Source organism: Alnus glutinosa, chromosome 4 (assembly GCF_958979055.1).
Source record: "Alnus glutinosa chromosome 4, dhAlnGlut1.1, whole genome shotgun sequence".
In the NCBI taxonomy this organism is placed as follows: domain Eukaryota; kingdom Viridiplantae; phylum Streptophyta; class Magnoliopsida; order Fagales; family Betulaceae; genus Alnus; species Alnus glutinosa.
Window position 1 is genome coordinate 3,730,108 of NC_084889.1, and position 15,302 is coordinate 3,745,409.

At 36.7% G+C, this 15,302-nt stretch overlaps 3 protein-coding genes across 3 annotated transcripts; 2 read left to right on the plus strand and 1 right to left on the minus strand.

Annotated features, from left to right (window-relative positions):
* Positions 1-1,386: 1,386 nt before the first annotated feature.
* Positions 1,387-3,225, minus strand: LOC133865855 (allene oxide synthase 1, chloroplastic-like). Its single transcript, XM_062302354.1, has one exon. It carries the CDS (start codon positions 3,097-3,099, stop codon positions 1,531-1,533), a length of 1,569 nt encoding a protein of 522 aa, XP_062158338.1. The 5' UTR covers positions 3,100-3,225; the 3' UTR covers positions 1,387-1,530.
* Positions 3,226-8,300: 5,075 nt separating this feature from the next.
* LOC133865856 (uncharacterized) lies at positions 8,301-11,569 on the plus strand. Its single transcript, XM_062302356.1, has 5 exons — positions 8,301-8,395; positions 8,484-8,544; positions 9,462-9,797; positions 10,702-11,042; positions 11,139-11,569. Exons 1-5 carry the CDS (start codon positions 8,312-8,314, stop codon positions 11,346-11,348), a joined length of 1,032 nt encoding a protein of 343 aa, XP_062158340.1. The 5' UTR covers positions 8,301-8,311; the 3' UTR covers positions 11,349-11,569.
* Positions 11,570-11,990: 421 nt separating this feature from the next.
* Positions 11,991-14,808, plus strand: LOC133866510 (uncharacterized). The gene is made up of 5 exons (XM_062303063.1): positions 11,991-12,184; positions 12,281-12,341; positions 12,725-13,105; positions 13,995-14,335; positions 14,415-14,808. Exons 1-5 carry the CDS (start codon positions 12,104-12,106, stop codon positions 14,631-14,633), a joined length of 1,083 nt encoding a protein of 360 aa, XP_062159047.1. The 5' UTR covers positions 11,991-12,103; the 3' UTR covers positions 14,634-14,808.
* Positions 14,809-15,302: the final 494 nt, after the last annotated feature.

Below are 15,302 nucleotides of genomic sequence, written 5' to 3' on the forward strand. Positions count from 1 at the left end.
TCTGTTTTCTTATTGGTGTGATGCTTCCCTATTGTTACATGCAGTCCTCAAGGCTTGCCACAACTGTTTCTTACATAGAATAGGTGGCATTTTGCGCTCTTGCCACCGTAGCATAGGTGGGCCTTGTTTGTTTGCGGTTGTGTCCACCTCTCCCTTTGCCACTTCGACACCAGCAGGCACCAAAATTTGTTTATATGTAAGGCTGCTACAACAGAGCATGCCACAAGGAAGAAGAGAGAAAAGAAAGAAAACCTTGCAAGAAAAGAGTTGAAGGGGGGAAGAGAGAGAGATGGCTCGGGTTGGTTTGATGGAGAGAGAAGCATTGGCAACAGAGGCTCGTTATGCACCAGTGACTGCTGAGAGAAGGATTCGGGATGACTTGGAAGTCTCACTTCCAAAGCCATGTAAGCTTAGTGACTTCCTTTCTCACTGCATATCTTTTTTAGTCTTCCTCCACACCAAAATGAACTTTAATCATATCATCATATTTATCATCTTTCTGGATATAGCTATCTTTGAAAGATAAAAGAGCTAATGTTTTACATTTCAAATGGTACGTACATTATGGTATGTATGGAAAACAGATCTGGCCAGAGCATTGGTTGCTCCTGATACATACTATCCAACTGGAACACCTGGCCATAGACATTGAACCATCTGATGTATGACTGCTAAGTTGCGATGGCAGAAAGACTGGAGGTGCATGGCCCCACTGGAACACCTGTGTGGTCTTTGCTGGACGTTGTTTTGAAATCAAAACACATCGTTTCATTTACACTCTTTGCCGAACGTTTTTGTAAAATCAAAACACACCGTTTAATTTAATAGTTGATGGGGACGGGGGTATTCTGGGAAGGAAAAATCACTTAAACTGTCATGTGCAACGCACGTGACCGACTTTCTATCTAAACAGACAGGCGAGTGGACGGAAGGTAAATTTTGTTACACGTTGGCAAGTTCAGGAGGATCATCTAACAATTTTGGTACATTGGGGGGTAAATCACCACCCCGTAGATAAAATAGGGGGAGTTAATTGTAATTATCCTTTTTTTTTTTTTTGTCCGAATGTATAATGTCATTTAAAACTTTTATATAAAATGAAATCGTTTTGTATATATATGGGTGGGCGGTTAGCAATTGAAAATCGCTTCGCCTACACCCAAAACTGCTAACCGCCAACTCTAGGTGGTTAGCGGGGTTTTTTTTTTTTTTTTTTTTTCAATCGCTTACAAAAGCAGTTAGGTGGTTAACGATTAATAGGGGGTTATTAACCGCCCTCCTTTTAACCCCTATTAATAATTACAATTACATGGCCTTGCTAAGGTAGCTGTAAAACAAATAATGAATAGAATATGGACCCAAAAAAAATCTTGAGAGTATCCGTAATGTAGTAAATTTAGAGCAATTTGTTATTGCTGCATCAACCATTCGACTGTTGTTTATTCTAGAGTTTTTCGCTCTAGATTATTAGTTTGGGATGAATAAAAATCAAATAAAATATAACAAGTTCCAGAAAAGTAATCACAATGATCAAAAGGTGGCTCTTTTGAGAGACGTTAGGGTAATGGAGGCCCCCAACACTGATGTACCGATCTCGATCTCGAAAGAGTCGTATCGGAGGAACAATTCCACGACAAGAAGCCTCGACACTAAGACCACGAAGTCCTTCCCAGCACACTGCTTGTTCATGACCGTTGGTGTCTCGGTCTCTGGCCCGTTGGACCAAAGCACGTGCTTGAGCAATCTCTCACCCTCTCCGACGAACCGGCCTGGCACGAACTCTTCGGCTCTTTCGAATATCTTGGGGTCCTTGGTTGCAAATGGCTGATAACCAAATATCATTTCGCCTTCCTTAACTTTGAAAGCTGCGTCATGGCTCTCAATGATGAGGTCGCGCTTGGCTCTCCCGTATTGGAGTGGTACCGGCGGTTCTATCCGAAGTGATTCATACACAACCGACTGCATCAGGGGCATCTGTTCCATGGCGGCCATTGTGACTTTTCCGCCATTGGATCTGATGACCGATCGGATCTCCTGCGCCAGCTGCGTGTGGAGCTTGACTCCTGCTCGACCGATGAGCTTGATCATGTTGGGGAAGAAGATCTTTATGCCTCCGAAGGAATTGAAGCAAGTAGCGAATAGTAGGTTGTGACAAGCTTCGTCTCTAGAGACGCCTAATCTCTCGGCCTCGTCGAGGACGAATCCAGAGGATTCGTAGAAGAAGTCGTAGAGCCTCTGGTAATCGGCTTTGACAAGAAATGAAGGGAGACGGAAGGTGTGGATGAGGAGCTCCTCCAAAGGCACAGGGAGGCCTAGAGTGAGCTGAGGGGCGAGCTGAAAGAGTACCCATTTTTGGACCAGGCTTGGCCCGTCGATTCCGAGCTTGGTCTCGGCCGGGTTCGTGCCGTAAAGTGCACGAGCCAAGAAGTTAAAAGCGGCTTGATCACTGGCGTCTCCGAAAGCGGCTTTTCCTTTGCTTGCGAGCTCGTTCTCGAGGCCCTCGAAGAGCTCCACGTAGCTAGAATGGAACTCGGGTATGACGTGGTCGCGGCGGGACTTGAGGAGGAAGAACAGGAGGTGCTTGAGTTTGCCGTGGCTCGGCTCCGACGGGTCAAGATACGAGAGGACTCGGTAACCCCCAGTGAGCTCCGTGGATGGCATGTAAGTCCCCGTAAAAAGGTCTTTCTTTTCGACCTTTGTGACGTCAAAGAGCACGGGAAAGCTCTTGCCGTCGAGTAAAACCACTACCCGTGGGTCGGAAGCTATGAAAGGACCGGGTGGCATGTTGGCTCTAAACACTGTTGATCGGTACTTTTGCATGCGTGATTTAAAGAACTCTTCACGGCCTTGCTTATAAAAGTAGTCAAGCCTGTCCCCGATTGGACCTACAAAAGGTATGCCATAGTTTCCAGGGACTTTTCGGATCGGAAGCTTGGTGGGTTCGGGGGGCGCCACTGGTTGGACGGACACAGATGGTGTCTCAGACACCGAGGCAGAGATGGGACGGACTACAATCCGACGCAGGGAGGGCTTTGGTGGTCTTCTGGGAGATTGAAATTTTGGTAGCAGGGAAGGAAAAGCTAGAGAAGTGGACGTCATTGTGTTATTGGTCGAATGGTTGGAGGCTTTGAAAATTGGCTTTGTTGCGGAGAGGGATAGAGAGGAGAATAAATAAAAAAGAGGGGAGGTACGGATGCTGAATGGTCACTATCTGCGATGAAAGTTGAAGAGGGGGGCTCTATATATTTATAGTGGATGCAGGGCGTTGAGTGGGGAATGGTGGGGTCTTAGAAAAGCCCAAAAAGCTTGAGCTTTGATAAGCGTCGTGAAAGGTGTGCAATAATTGTCTATTTTTCTCTTTTTTTTTTTTTTTTTTTAATTTGTTGAACTTTTTATGTATAGTTATTTAATTGTTTATGTTGCTTGTAGAGTTTTCCACTTTTTAAGTTTCGTTGCGTGTACGTGAGCTTGTCAATTTTTTAACTTCATACACGCTTGTCAATTTTTTAAACTCAATATGAAGTTAGAGAATTAAAATTAAAAAATTTGACCCGTTTAATTAAATAAGTTTGATTAAAATTTGTCTATATAGTCATAAACTTATACTTCGACACAATCGAAACACGTAATATAACAACTGACAATTTTTAACTTGATTTGCAAATTCAACACGAACTCAATACAAAATTAATGAAACAATCTCTAACCAAAGGGCTAAACCTATATTAGGGAGCAGATGTGGGGTTAGGAGGCAGAAAGTTCAAAGTAGATAAGATACTTTGTGTCTGTGTTTGCGTGTTAGATTTAAATTGTGTCAATACATAAAGATAAAATTATTTAAGTCAATCGTAATTCGATTCATTTAATTAAACAGATTAAACCACTTAAATAATTTAATTAAACATTACGATTGACTTAAATAATTTTATCTTTATGTATTGACACAATTTAAATCTAACACGCAAACACAGACACAAAGTATCTTATCTACTTTCTGCCTCCTAACCCCACATCTGCTCCCTAATATAGGTTTAGCCCTTTGGTTAGAGATTGTTTAATTATTTTTCTGAAGAAAAACTTCATTTAAAATGCCTTTTATGAATTCTTTATATTAAACGTGGAGGTTTCCACCATTCAATTTTTTTTTTCCCCCACATGGTGATATACTATTCATAAGGCAGCAGAACAAAGCTTCATGGACGGTATGCAAAAGTTGACTATACAGGAGATCCACAATCACAGCCTCTACGCAGGGCGCGTGGTAAACACATGCTTGCAGTTGGTCGGTCTTCTCCCAAACGCTGCGCGTGGGTCCATAGTCAAGCCCAAATGGAGGGCGACTACTAGGGCGAGTGTGAAGAAGGACGTGGACCAGATCAAAGGTCAAAGGCCACATGTTCCTCTTCCGACCACGCTCTGCGCGTTCTCACCACCGGCAAAGACTGTGGGGGGTGCATTTGACGTGACTTGCCATGTATATTCCCAGATCCGCCGAAATGAAGAAGGGAAGAGAGGGAACGGCGTCGAATCTATTTGGACGGCTGGCGAAATCAGGAATGTGAGAATCGTTTTGGTTGCCCCGTTTGACAACTCCTTATCCTCCTTTGAGTCCTCTTTTTTTCTTTTTTCTTTTTTACTACTTAAAAAAAAAAAAAATTAACTTCAAAATATTTTAATTTTTAATTTTTTATATTACATCAAAAAAAAAATTATTACTATTCAAATAAATAAATAAAAAACCATTACAATACAATTTTTTTTTTCATAGAAATTATTTATACTTTATATTACATCAATAACTTTTTATTACCACTAAAAAAACAAATCATCTTAGATATGAGAAAAAAAGGTTGTCAAACGGCTATGCGTTTTTTAGTATATATTTAATATATGAAAATTAGTTTTTTGATTTTTGGAATCATGCCACTTAAGCTTTAAGGGGATAGGAAGAGATGAGGAGGTGGTGTAGAGCATTACTCCCTTTTTGTCCCATTTACAAATGTCAATAGTGGTGGCTTTTAATTAAGTAAAAAAAAATAAAAAAATAGTTGACTTTTGAACTTTGTTTTAAATCTATGCGGATTCATAGGAATTGTAGTTCAGTTTGGTTGCAAAGTGCATACAAATAAGAAATACTGGATTAAATTTGGACCTAAATTTAGTTCTTATAGATACATGTCGTCCAATTTTAGAGATGTCAATACTGGTGGCTTTTGAACTCTATTTTAAATCTTATGGATGGATTCAAAGGAGTTGTAGTTCAGTTTGGTTGCAAAGTGCAAGCAAATAAGAAAAATTGGATTCAATTTGGAGCTAAATATTAGTTGCTTTATTAATCCAACAAAAAAAAAAAAAATTATATTAGTTGCTTTATATATATATATATATATATATATATAAAAGAAATTAAAAGAATACCGTTTTGGTGTTCTCAAAATACAGAGATTTTGAGTTACAATTTAAAAAAAAAAAAATAAAAAAAAATATCAAGTCAGCTATATTCTTTTTCATATATTAGTTTTTTTTCTTTTTCTAAAGACATAAAGCTAATTTTTGAAAACCAATTCAGTCAATGTGTTACATGTTTAGAATTACACTAAATTGCATATTCAAACAATTGTTTGTATACAACTTATTCTTCTTTGTCGTCGTTATCATTTATTTATTATTATTATTATTAGTAGTAGTAAGTGTAGTTGTTTTCATCTTTATTTTTTGGGGTAATTACCTTTTCCCCCCATGAACTACCAAAAAATGCGCGATGCCCCCATGAACTACCAACTCAACCAAAATAGAGCATTCAACTACCAAAGATAACCATTTTCCTCCCTTCCGTCAGTCATACGCCGTTTTACCCTCATTTTCTTCCTCTTTTCCCCTATGAACTACCACCATCTTCTTCTTTTCCCCCATGAACTACCATCATCTTCCAACATGTCCCCATATAAAACGGCACATGATCCGTTGACCGTTTGTTTTAACCCCTTTGACTGACGGAAGGGGGGAAAATGGTTGTCTTTGGTAGTTGAATGCTCTATTTTGGTCGAGTTTGTAGTTTATGGGGGCATTGCGCATTTTTTGGTAGTTCATGGGAAAAAAGGTAATTACCCCTTATTTTTTCATTTAATTTGAACTACTTTCTTTTTTCTTTTTTATTTTTCAAAACGTGTCACGTATATTCAAATTCATGTCACCATGCCACATATGCAAGCTCATTCTTGATCACCCATTTTTTCATGTATCGTGATAAATAACAATTACGTAATCAAATTGCTAACAATTTAGAATGAGAAATGATCCATACACTCATTTCTCATAACAGCCCCACAACAAGCTGACGTGGCTGGTAATATTTTATTATTTTTTTACAAAAAGAAATGAAAACAAAACAAAAAAATAATAAAATATTACCAGCCACGTCAGCTTGTTGTGGGGCTGTTGTGAGAAATGAGTGTAAGGATCATTTATTGTGAAATTTGTGTACCTTATACCTTGTATACATGCATATGAATCATTTTAGAGTTTGCTGGTGAGGTCATTGCGCCTCTTCTCTCTCCAAGCTGTTCTGGAGGTCAGTAAGGTGTGGGAGAATGTTGTTACGCAAGGTCAATAGGTGAATCGGGGTCTAGATGAATGGTTTGCGGGTTGTCATGTATTTGGGTCACTAGTGGCTTAAGCTTGTCGGGTCACAAAGTGGCTGAACTTGTTTTGGAGTGTGGACCTTCTTCTTGGGCAAGTATTTCCTGGGACTTACATGAGTCCTCCAATTATCTTAGATGATTAGTAAATCCATCCATGAGATTTTTGAAATGTGTGCCCCTGAGGCCGCGAACGGGCCTTAATTGGATTATTTGGTGGTGAAGTAATTGGGTCATACATGAACATTTATTATTTATTTATAACCATCAAATATAAATTTATATGAAAATATAATTTTTAAAAACGCAGTTAAATGTTTGGCAAAATGACAGTTTGATCTTTAAAATTGTACGTTTTTTTTTTCTTTTTTTAAAAAAATTCATTTGCCTGCAATTTGAAAATACATATTTTTTGCATTTTCAAATCACAAATTTTCAAAAACGCAGGCCTTTTTTTTTTCGGGGGAAGGGGAAGGGGGGGTTTAATTTAAAATCGCACAATTTATCTACGAAATCATATTGCTAAATGCATCCTAAATACTGTAAAATTTAATTTGAACCATAAAATAATGAAATGGAAAGGATCCTAATTGTTTGGAGTCCTTTGTTACTATTGAAGGGCCAATTAATACCAAATTAAAGGGAAAATTCAATTACCCCTAATGTTTCGGCACTTCATACCCTTAAAGTTTAAAAAGTTGCAATGTCGAATCCATATGTTTCAGAATTTTGTAATTTTACCCATATCGTTAAGGTTTAAAGTTAAATAAGATGATACACATGTAAAATATCTCTCTTATACCCCTGTAAGCCTACCCATCCTTGGTTAAAATTTGTACCAGCTCATTAGTTCAACTGGTTGCATATATTTATTGACCAATGTGTGTGTATATAATATTTGTAAGTGATGGGATATGAACCCATGAAATTTGCTTTATAATGAACGTATTTTTGTTGTTGTACGTTGGGTACACATAGTGAAGATATATATGGATTCTTCAAAAAAACACACAATATATATAATTGCATTCAATTATTAGATTATGTAATGAAGATATATATGGATTCTTCAAAATGTATGTACATCTATGCTCAAAGAAACATGCATTGATTAACGAGGATGACAATTCTGTTTATGGTGGCACTTTCCATGGTGTTAGCATTTTCACTATTTGATATGTAAAATCTAATACCGATCATGAAATGGAGAGGATCATGATTAGTTGTTATATGAACATCACAAAAACCCTAAACACTATCCTGATATATTTTGTAAGCTAGTAATCACCCTAATATATTTGGTTTTTCGTAAGTAGAAGCTGCTATGATTACGCCTAAATAGAGTCGATACGGCTCATCTCCCCCAACCCTTTTTGGCTTCGAAAAAGAAAAAAAAAGATGATGCTTGTTTGCTTGGGAAGATTTAAACCAATTGCGTGCTTCATGGTGTAAGCATATCTGTAACAACTTGAAACATGGTAAACCCAAAAAAATCAAGATTAAAACTCCTGTTGAAAACTTTTTTCGGAAAATGTTGAAAAAAATGATATTTTTATTTTTCCTTTTCTTTGGATGGAAGAAAGGAACTTCATAAACAAAAGGGTTTCAGTTCTTTAAAGATATATACGAGAGATTTGGGGGTACTTTGCCAAAAGCCTTTAACTCCCCAAAAAATGGAGTTGCAGTTCGTTTACCAGGGGCTTCCCGCACTGAAATCTGGATTATCAACACATCGATCAATGTCCCATGACTCCCATGTAAGTAAATTTCCTAATTAAGGTAATTAAATAATTATTTCATTCTCACTTTTAATCAATTACTCATTTCTAGTTGTTAATTCTCAAGGTTTCTTCAACTCGGGTTGGATTCAGGGATCAAAGAGTTAAGTTTGGAATTGCGTTAAAATGTAAGCATTTTTTATTTAGTAGTGAATTTTTTTATTTAAAAATTTTTTTTATACTAAAAATTCTCTCTATATCATTATTCTTAATACTCACGCGCATCTAGTTGAACTACAACATATTATTTCTTAATGAATTTAGAATTCATAGAATTTATTTATATATTTAAACCGTATCGAGAAGCCTTATCCGATCATATCTTAGCTAGTAGCCGGACCAAAATACATAAAAAAAAAAATAAATAAAAAAATTACTTTTAACAGCCTCATTATTTTAATTAAAAAAAAATTAGTAAGCGATCAGTACCCACCAAATCATTCCTAATCTTGTCATTATCTTGAGATTTACAATTCTTTATATTATACATCTTTATGACCTATAAATAGGCATTTTTAATATTTTATTGTGTAATCAAACAAGTCAACATAGTCAAAATGTAGATTTTAAATCACCTCAAATTTCTTGTACTATTTCTCTCATAAATCTTATTTTATTATTATTTTTTTCTTGTTTTGTTGAAATTAAATTCAAATTGATTTTCGAAGCATTTTGCTTCTTCTCACCATAGAGAACAAAATTGCCAGGAAATTGGAAAATTAGAAACCAAAGATCCAACAATAATTTAATTTTCTGAAGAAGTCACTGATGTGTTAAAAAAAAAAAAAAAAATGTGTGACAAAGATTTCCTCCGACCCAATCTATAAAATAGCCAACTCTTTTAATGATATTAAAAAAAATATGTATTTCTCATATGCTAATTAAAATATAATGTATTTCTCACATGTTAAGAAACATGACAAATTTACAGATTCAATTAGAGAAAATTCTTTTAACCCAATTTGTGTTAGAAAGCAATTTAGTTCTATAAAACCTTAATTAAGAGGAATCAGTGTAATTTTTCCTTTGCCTTTTGCTTTCTCAGCACATTTGATGCCTGATTTGAAGGGGATATTTAGAGGGCCTTCACTGCCCAGCAAAAAGCGAGGAGCTATTTTATGTGCTTCTGATGTGGATGCCAGTGGATCTGAGGGAATGGAGCCAAGCCAAGATAAATCGTGTCTCATTCCATTATATGGGTTGACTCACCAGTTGGTAGGAGAAGAGAGATTGCAGGCAGGCTGTGGGAACCAATACAAGGGCTCCTGTCTTTGGGTTTTAGCCCCTATCTCACTGATATTATTCTTATTTCTTCCTAGACTTTACATTGCCCCTGCAATTAAGGCTCTCCAGCCTATCCACAAGGACAATTTCCTATCAAGTACGTGACCTTTCCTAGTTGTCTGTGAGACAGAAATGTTTATCTTATTTTTATCCTATTTTGTGTAGCGACAAAACTAGCTTATGACTTAGTGGCTTCAGCATCCCAAATTTTTTAAAAAATCTTTCAAAAACGTGTGTTTTATGAGGTAGATCCTCCAAAATTAATTTCATCTTACCCACTACACTAAATTTTTTTGGTTTCGTCTTTATTAATGTGGCACTGACAATCTACCATTATTATTAAAAAAAAAAAAATCATCAGTTGATATGACATTGCTACATCATTAAAAAGATGAGATAAAAGAAAAGTGGGTACAATTAATTATGGTGCATAAAGATTGTGGACAAAACACGAAAAGGCATTAGAGAATTGTTTTATCTTTGGAATGTTTTGATAATTATTTTTTAAAATGTGGGATCACATTTGAAAAGGTATATTGTTTGTGGGGCTTACTTGTGAAAATTTGTTTGAATAATAATTACTTTTAAAAAGTATTTTTGTGACAGTTAGAAAGTTCCACGTAGTTGTTCAAAACATCTGGCCGCGACCGCCAAACCGTTCGGACGGGTGCACGGCGACAACTAGGACAAACCTATATATTTTGAGGAGTGATTAGTGCATAACAGTTGTGCAACTGTTGTGTACCATTTTAGAGACATAAGATGGGTCTCACGTGTGATCCATGTTAAGGAACTCACCACATAGGACCCACCTCATGTCTCTAAGATCTTGCAAAACAATTGTACAACTATTGTGTAAGAGTCATTTTCTATATATTTTTGTCATTATTTGACGAATTTAAGTTCTGATATATTGTTGTTCATACTTATCTTGTTTATGCATTATACATACTGAATTAAGTCCTACTAATCATTTTGATGCACGCCAAATTGTTATTCAGCAATTGGAGCTTCATTATCTCTCGAGGCACCATTCTACATTGGTCTTGCAATATTCCTCCGAGTAACCGAGCATGTTCAGCAGCCATATCTGAAGTTCGGCTCTAATGGGTGGGGTCTCATCACAGGCTTCAGAGGGCACTTGGCATCTGCTTTCCTCGTAATGGGCTTCAAGGTCATCGTCCCTCTCTTTGCTTCGCGTTTAGCCTGGGATCTGGTTGATCCGCCAGCCAGGGTTGCACTGGTTAGTCTTGTAGTTAACTGTGTTGCTCAGCTTGTATTTGAAAGAAGTCTTCACAAGCGTGGATGGTCCTGTTGGCCCTTGGTTCCTATAATCTTCGAGGTATATATATGACTTCCATTGATTCCAATGCATGCTTCCCTACATATTCAACCAAAACCATGGCTTTAATTTGATGGATTTGAGTTCATTTGGCAGGTCTATAGACTTTATCAGTTGACAGAAACTGGTCATTATATTGAGAGGTTGATCTTGTCAAAGCAGCAACGCTATGGATCCATAGAAGTTATAATCATTATGAGTCTGCTGTATGGTGTGATGGTGATTCTCCGAGTTCTTGCTGTGGTCTGCCTCTGGTCTTTGATCACTTTTTTAATGAGGATTTTCCCTTCTAGACCTGTAGCATAAAAGAACTGTTCTATTGTTTTGGGGCAAATATTCTAGTTTCTGCACAATCTAACACTTGCCAAGTTGCCATCCTTAGTATAGTTATGGAATCTACTCATTACTTGAGTAGGCTTGATGCTGGTTGCTTGTTTGCTGCCTAAAACATACGAGATATGTTATTTGTACATGCGTTCGTATTTTGTGTGAGACCTATACATATGAGACTATGTAACATACATAAATTATACACCAAATACAAGTGTATACAAAAAAGTATGTACAAATATCATTTGTCAAAACATGCATTGTAAATAAACGGTGGGATTGGATCCTAATTTCCTTATACGACAATAAGAGACATGGATAAAGTTTTTCTGTAAATTGAATTGAAATAATTTTTTTTTTTTAATCAATTCACATGTCAATTTAATAAATTGAATTGTATAAAATTATTCTAATATAATTTGAAGGAAAATTTTGTAAAAAAAAAAATTCATTAGTTGAATTTATGGTAAGATTAATTCTCATTGTCCTTTATATAGTTCACATCTTTGAAAGTCTAGAAAAGATTGGATCAACTGGTTGAACCCAGTGGTATTTTTAAGCCTTTTTTTTTTTTTTTTGTCCTCCTATTCAAAATTTAATAGTAAAAAAGAAAGAGAAAAAGAAACGGGATTCATAAATCATAGACGAAAGAAAGGGTTTAAGGTGTTGAATCAGATAAAACGACTAAACGAAAACGAGTCGTGCTCTGCTAAAACCCTAAACCCCTGAAAATGGAGCTACAATCCGTTTGTCGTGGGTTTCCCGCCCCAAAGCTGGGATTATCCGCAAATCGCTTAGTCTCTCATCAATTTGTAAGTACCTTTAGCGTTTCCTTCGTTGAAGATTTCTCTTCAAAGTTGCTCTCACTTTTAATGCTTTGATTGTTTCCATTTGTTGACTCTTTTAAGGTTTCCGCAAGTCAGGTTGGATTGAGGGATAAAAGAGTTCGGGTTGGTATTGCGTCGAATTGTGAGTATTTTTTTAGGTGCTGTTTGGTTGTTGGGAAAACTTTGGCTAAAGAAAGGGAAAAAGAAAAAAAAAAAAATTGCTTGTGTTTTGATATTATTTGGTATCTTGAAATGTATACCTCGTCCAGTAATGGGCTTTGCTGAATTGACCTCTTTCTCTGCTGAATTAAGCCCTCGAGAATTTGTTTTCTTTTCCTTTCTTTCATGAAAACAAAACCGAGGTTTTGTCATTTTTGTTCTACCTTCTAAAACTTTTTTCTTTTTCTTCTTCTTTTTCCTCTTCTTCTTCTTCTTCTTCTTCTTCTTCTTCTTCTTATTTTTTTTATTTTTTTTTTTATTTTTTTTTTTTTTTGTAAAAAAAAAAAAAAATCTGTTATGTACCAGCACATTTGATGATTGGTTTGAAGAGGGTGTTTAAGAAGTCTTTGGTGCCGAGCTTGAAAAGAGGAGCTATTGTATGTGCTGCTAAATCTAACCCAGATGCTAAGTTGGAATTTTCGGGGAGGGAGAGTTCTGATTCTGGAGTGCCTGTTAGTGGGTTTAACGGTGTGGAGCCATTTCGTGGTAAATCGGGTTCGATTTCATTTTCGGGGTTGACTCACCAGTTGGTAGAGGAAGGGAAATTGCAGTCAGCCCCTTTTAAAGAAGAGAAGGGCTCCTTTGTTTGGGTTTTAGCCCCTATCGCATTGATATCATCTTTGATTCTTCCGCAATTCTTCCTTGCTAATGCAATTGAGGCTATCCTGCAGGACATGCTTCTCGTAGGTATTTGTTTTGAACTGAGTTCTTACTTGCTATGATGTTCTCTACCTTTGAACTTGTGACCTTGTGTGTGAAATTCATACAAAATAACTACAGAGAAAATGACGTCAATATAACTTCTTTTCTTTTTTTTTTCAATTGCTCTCCTATGATGCCTGATTAATGACTTAGTGATGTCTTCTTGTTTGCCTTTATCAGCTAAACTGTTGCAGGTTTTTTTCTATTACGTCAGATTATATTGTGTGGCATGTTTCAAGTTCTAATAATTAATTGTGGTCAAGGGTCAATTGTGAGAAGTAGTGACTTGGTGTTTTTTTCTTCTTTGTTGGATGATATGTAATAAGTGACTGGCCTTGCACTATCTAATCATGTTTTTCCAATTCAACACAAATGAACATACCTTTTCAATTCATGGCTTTTAAAGGAAGGAGATGCTAGAAGATGAGTGGATGTGATGGCAAGGAGAAGGCCTTGTAGGCTTCTTTTAAGGTGCTTAGGTGATAACATAAGACATAATGGTATTTTATCTGATATATCTTGTGGGCATGAATTTAGGATGATGGCTAGTGCATACCGGGGGTAAGATTTATTGATGAAAAGTTTTCATCCTTAGAGTAAAGAGGCTGTTTTTTTTTCTTCTATCAAAGGCTTTCGTTGTTTCTTTATTTTGGACCAAAGTTTGATCTTTTGGTTAAAAGGATTTTTTTTTTTTTAGTTCACAAAACTGATGTGCTTCCGCTTTTCAATCCTGTGTTAATCTAGAGTAAAAAATGTTATAACATTCCACATGATTTTTTTCATAGCCGTGTGACCTTGTGGCTTCGTTGTGCGTGTGTGTTTGGAAAAGTAGGGTCAAAATTATGCTAATATTTCCATGTCAATTGTTATGCAGAAATGGTGACTTCTCTATTATTCGAGGTCCTGTTTTACATTGGTCTTGCAACTTTCCTGCTAGTAACTGACCATGTTCAAAGGCCATATCTGCAATTTAGCCCAAAGAGGTGGGGTCTCATCACAGGTCTCAGAGGATACTTAACATGTTCTTTCTTCACAACAGGCTTCAAGGTCATGGCCCCTCTCTTTGCTGTGTATGTAACCTGGCCAATTATTGGCCTGCCGGGCCTGGTTTCGGCGGTTCCTTTTCTAATTGGCTTTGTTGTTCAACTTGCATTTGAGAAGCGTCTTGACAAGCGTGGATCGTCTATTTGGCCCTTGGTTCCTATAATTTTCGAGGTATATGATTTTTGTTGTTTCAAATGCCTCCTTATGTAGCCAAAATCAGGGTTTTGATGGATTTGAATTAATTTTGCAGGTCTATAGACTTTATCAGTTGACAAAAGCTGCTTATTTTATTGAGAGGTGTGTTTTCACATTGAAGGGGCTTCCTACTTCTCCAGAATTGCTAGAAAGAAGTGGTGCCCTCTTTGGCATGATAGTGACTTTCCAAGTTCTAGGTGTGGTCTGCCTCTGGTCGTTGATAACATTTCTTTTAAGGCTTTTCCCTTCTAGACCTGTAGTAGAGAACTACTGATGGATGCTGTATATTTTTTACTCTTTACAGTTTGGATAGAAATTTTCTCCAAACGGGGTTGGAGGATTTTCTTTCAACCCAGCCTCTAAAATTGTCACATCTCTTAGTATGTGAGAAGAGAAGCACATGTTTTTTAATAGTTTTTGTGCTTATTCGAGTAATTTACAATCTCATACATGTTTAGTTGTAGAATCTACTCCATTGGCTATGTAGGCCTGATGCAAGTTTGTGTTCCTCTAGACAAGTAACATAAGCACTTGATTTGTTGAATGACTCATCATTGATAAGCACTTGATATAATCAAAAACTTTGTTAGGTTAGGTGATCCAAGATAAGTGAATGGTAAATAGAATATTGATATCATGTGATTCATGTCGGCTACTAGGTGGTATATCAGCTTTGGAGTGCATGTATCCACAGAGAAAAGCCCAACGAAGCTTTGTTTCAGAAGGCCAAAACAGCCTCCATTAAAGCCTACGCGCCTGAGTAACGCTCAGTAGTTTGATTGCTGTCTTTGGAAAATGGGAAGAATTGCCATTTTCAAACTAGTTTATGGCTATATCTTTTTTCCAGGTTCGGAAATCCTGGTTGATAAGGTTTGCTACTAATGTTCGAGATTCCGGACAGCAATAACCGTGCTTATCCTTGTAGTAAAGAAATAAAAAGACA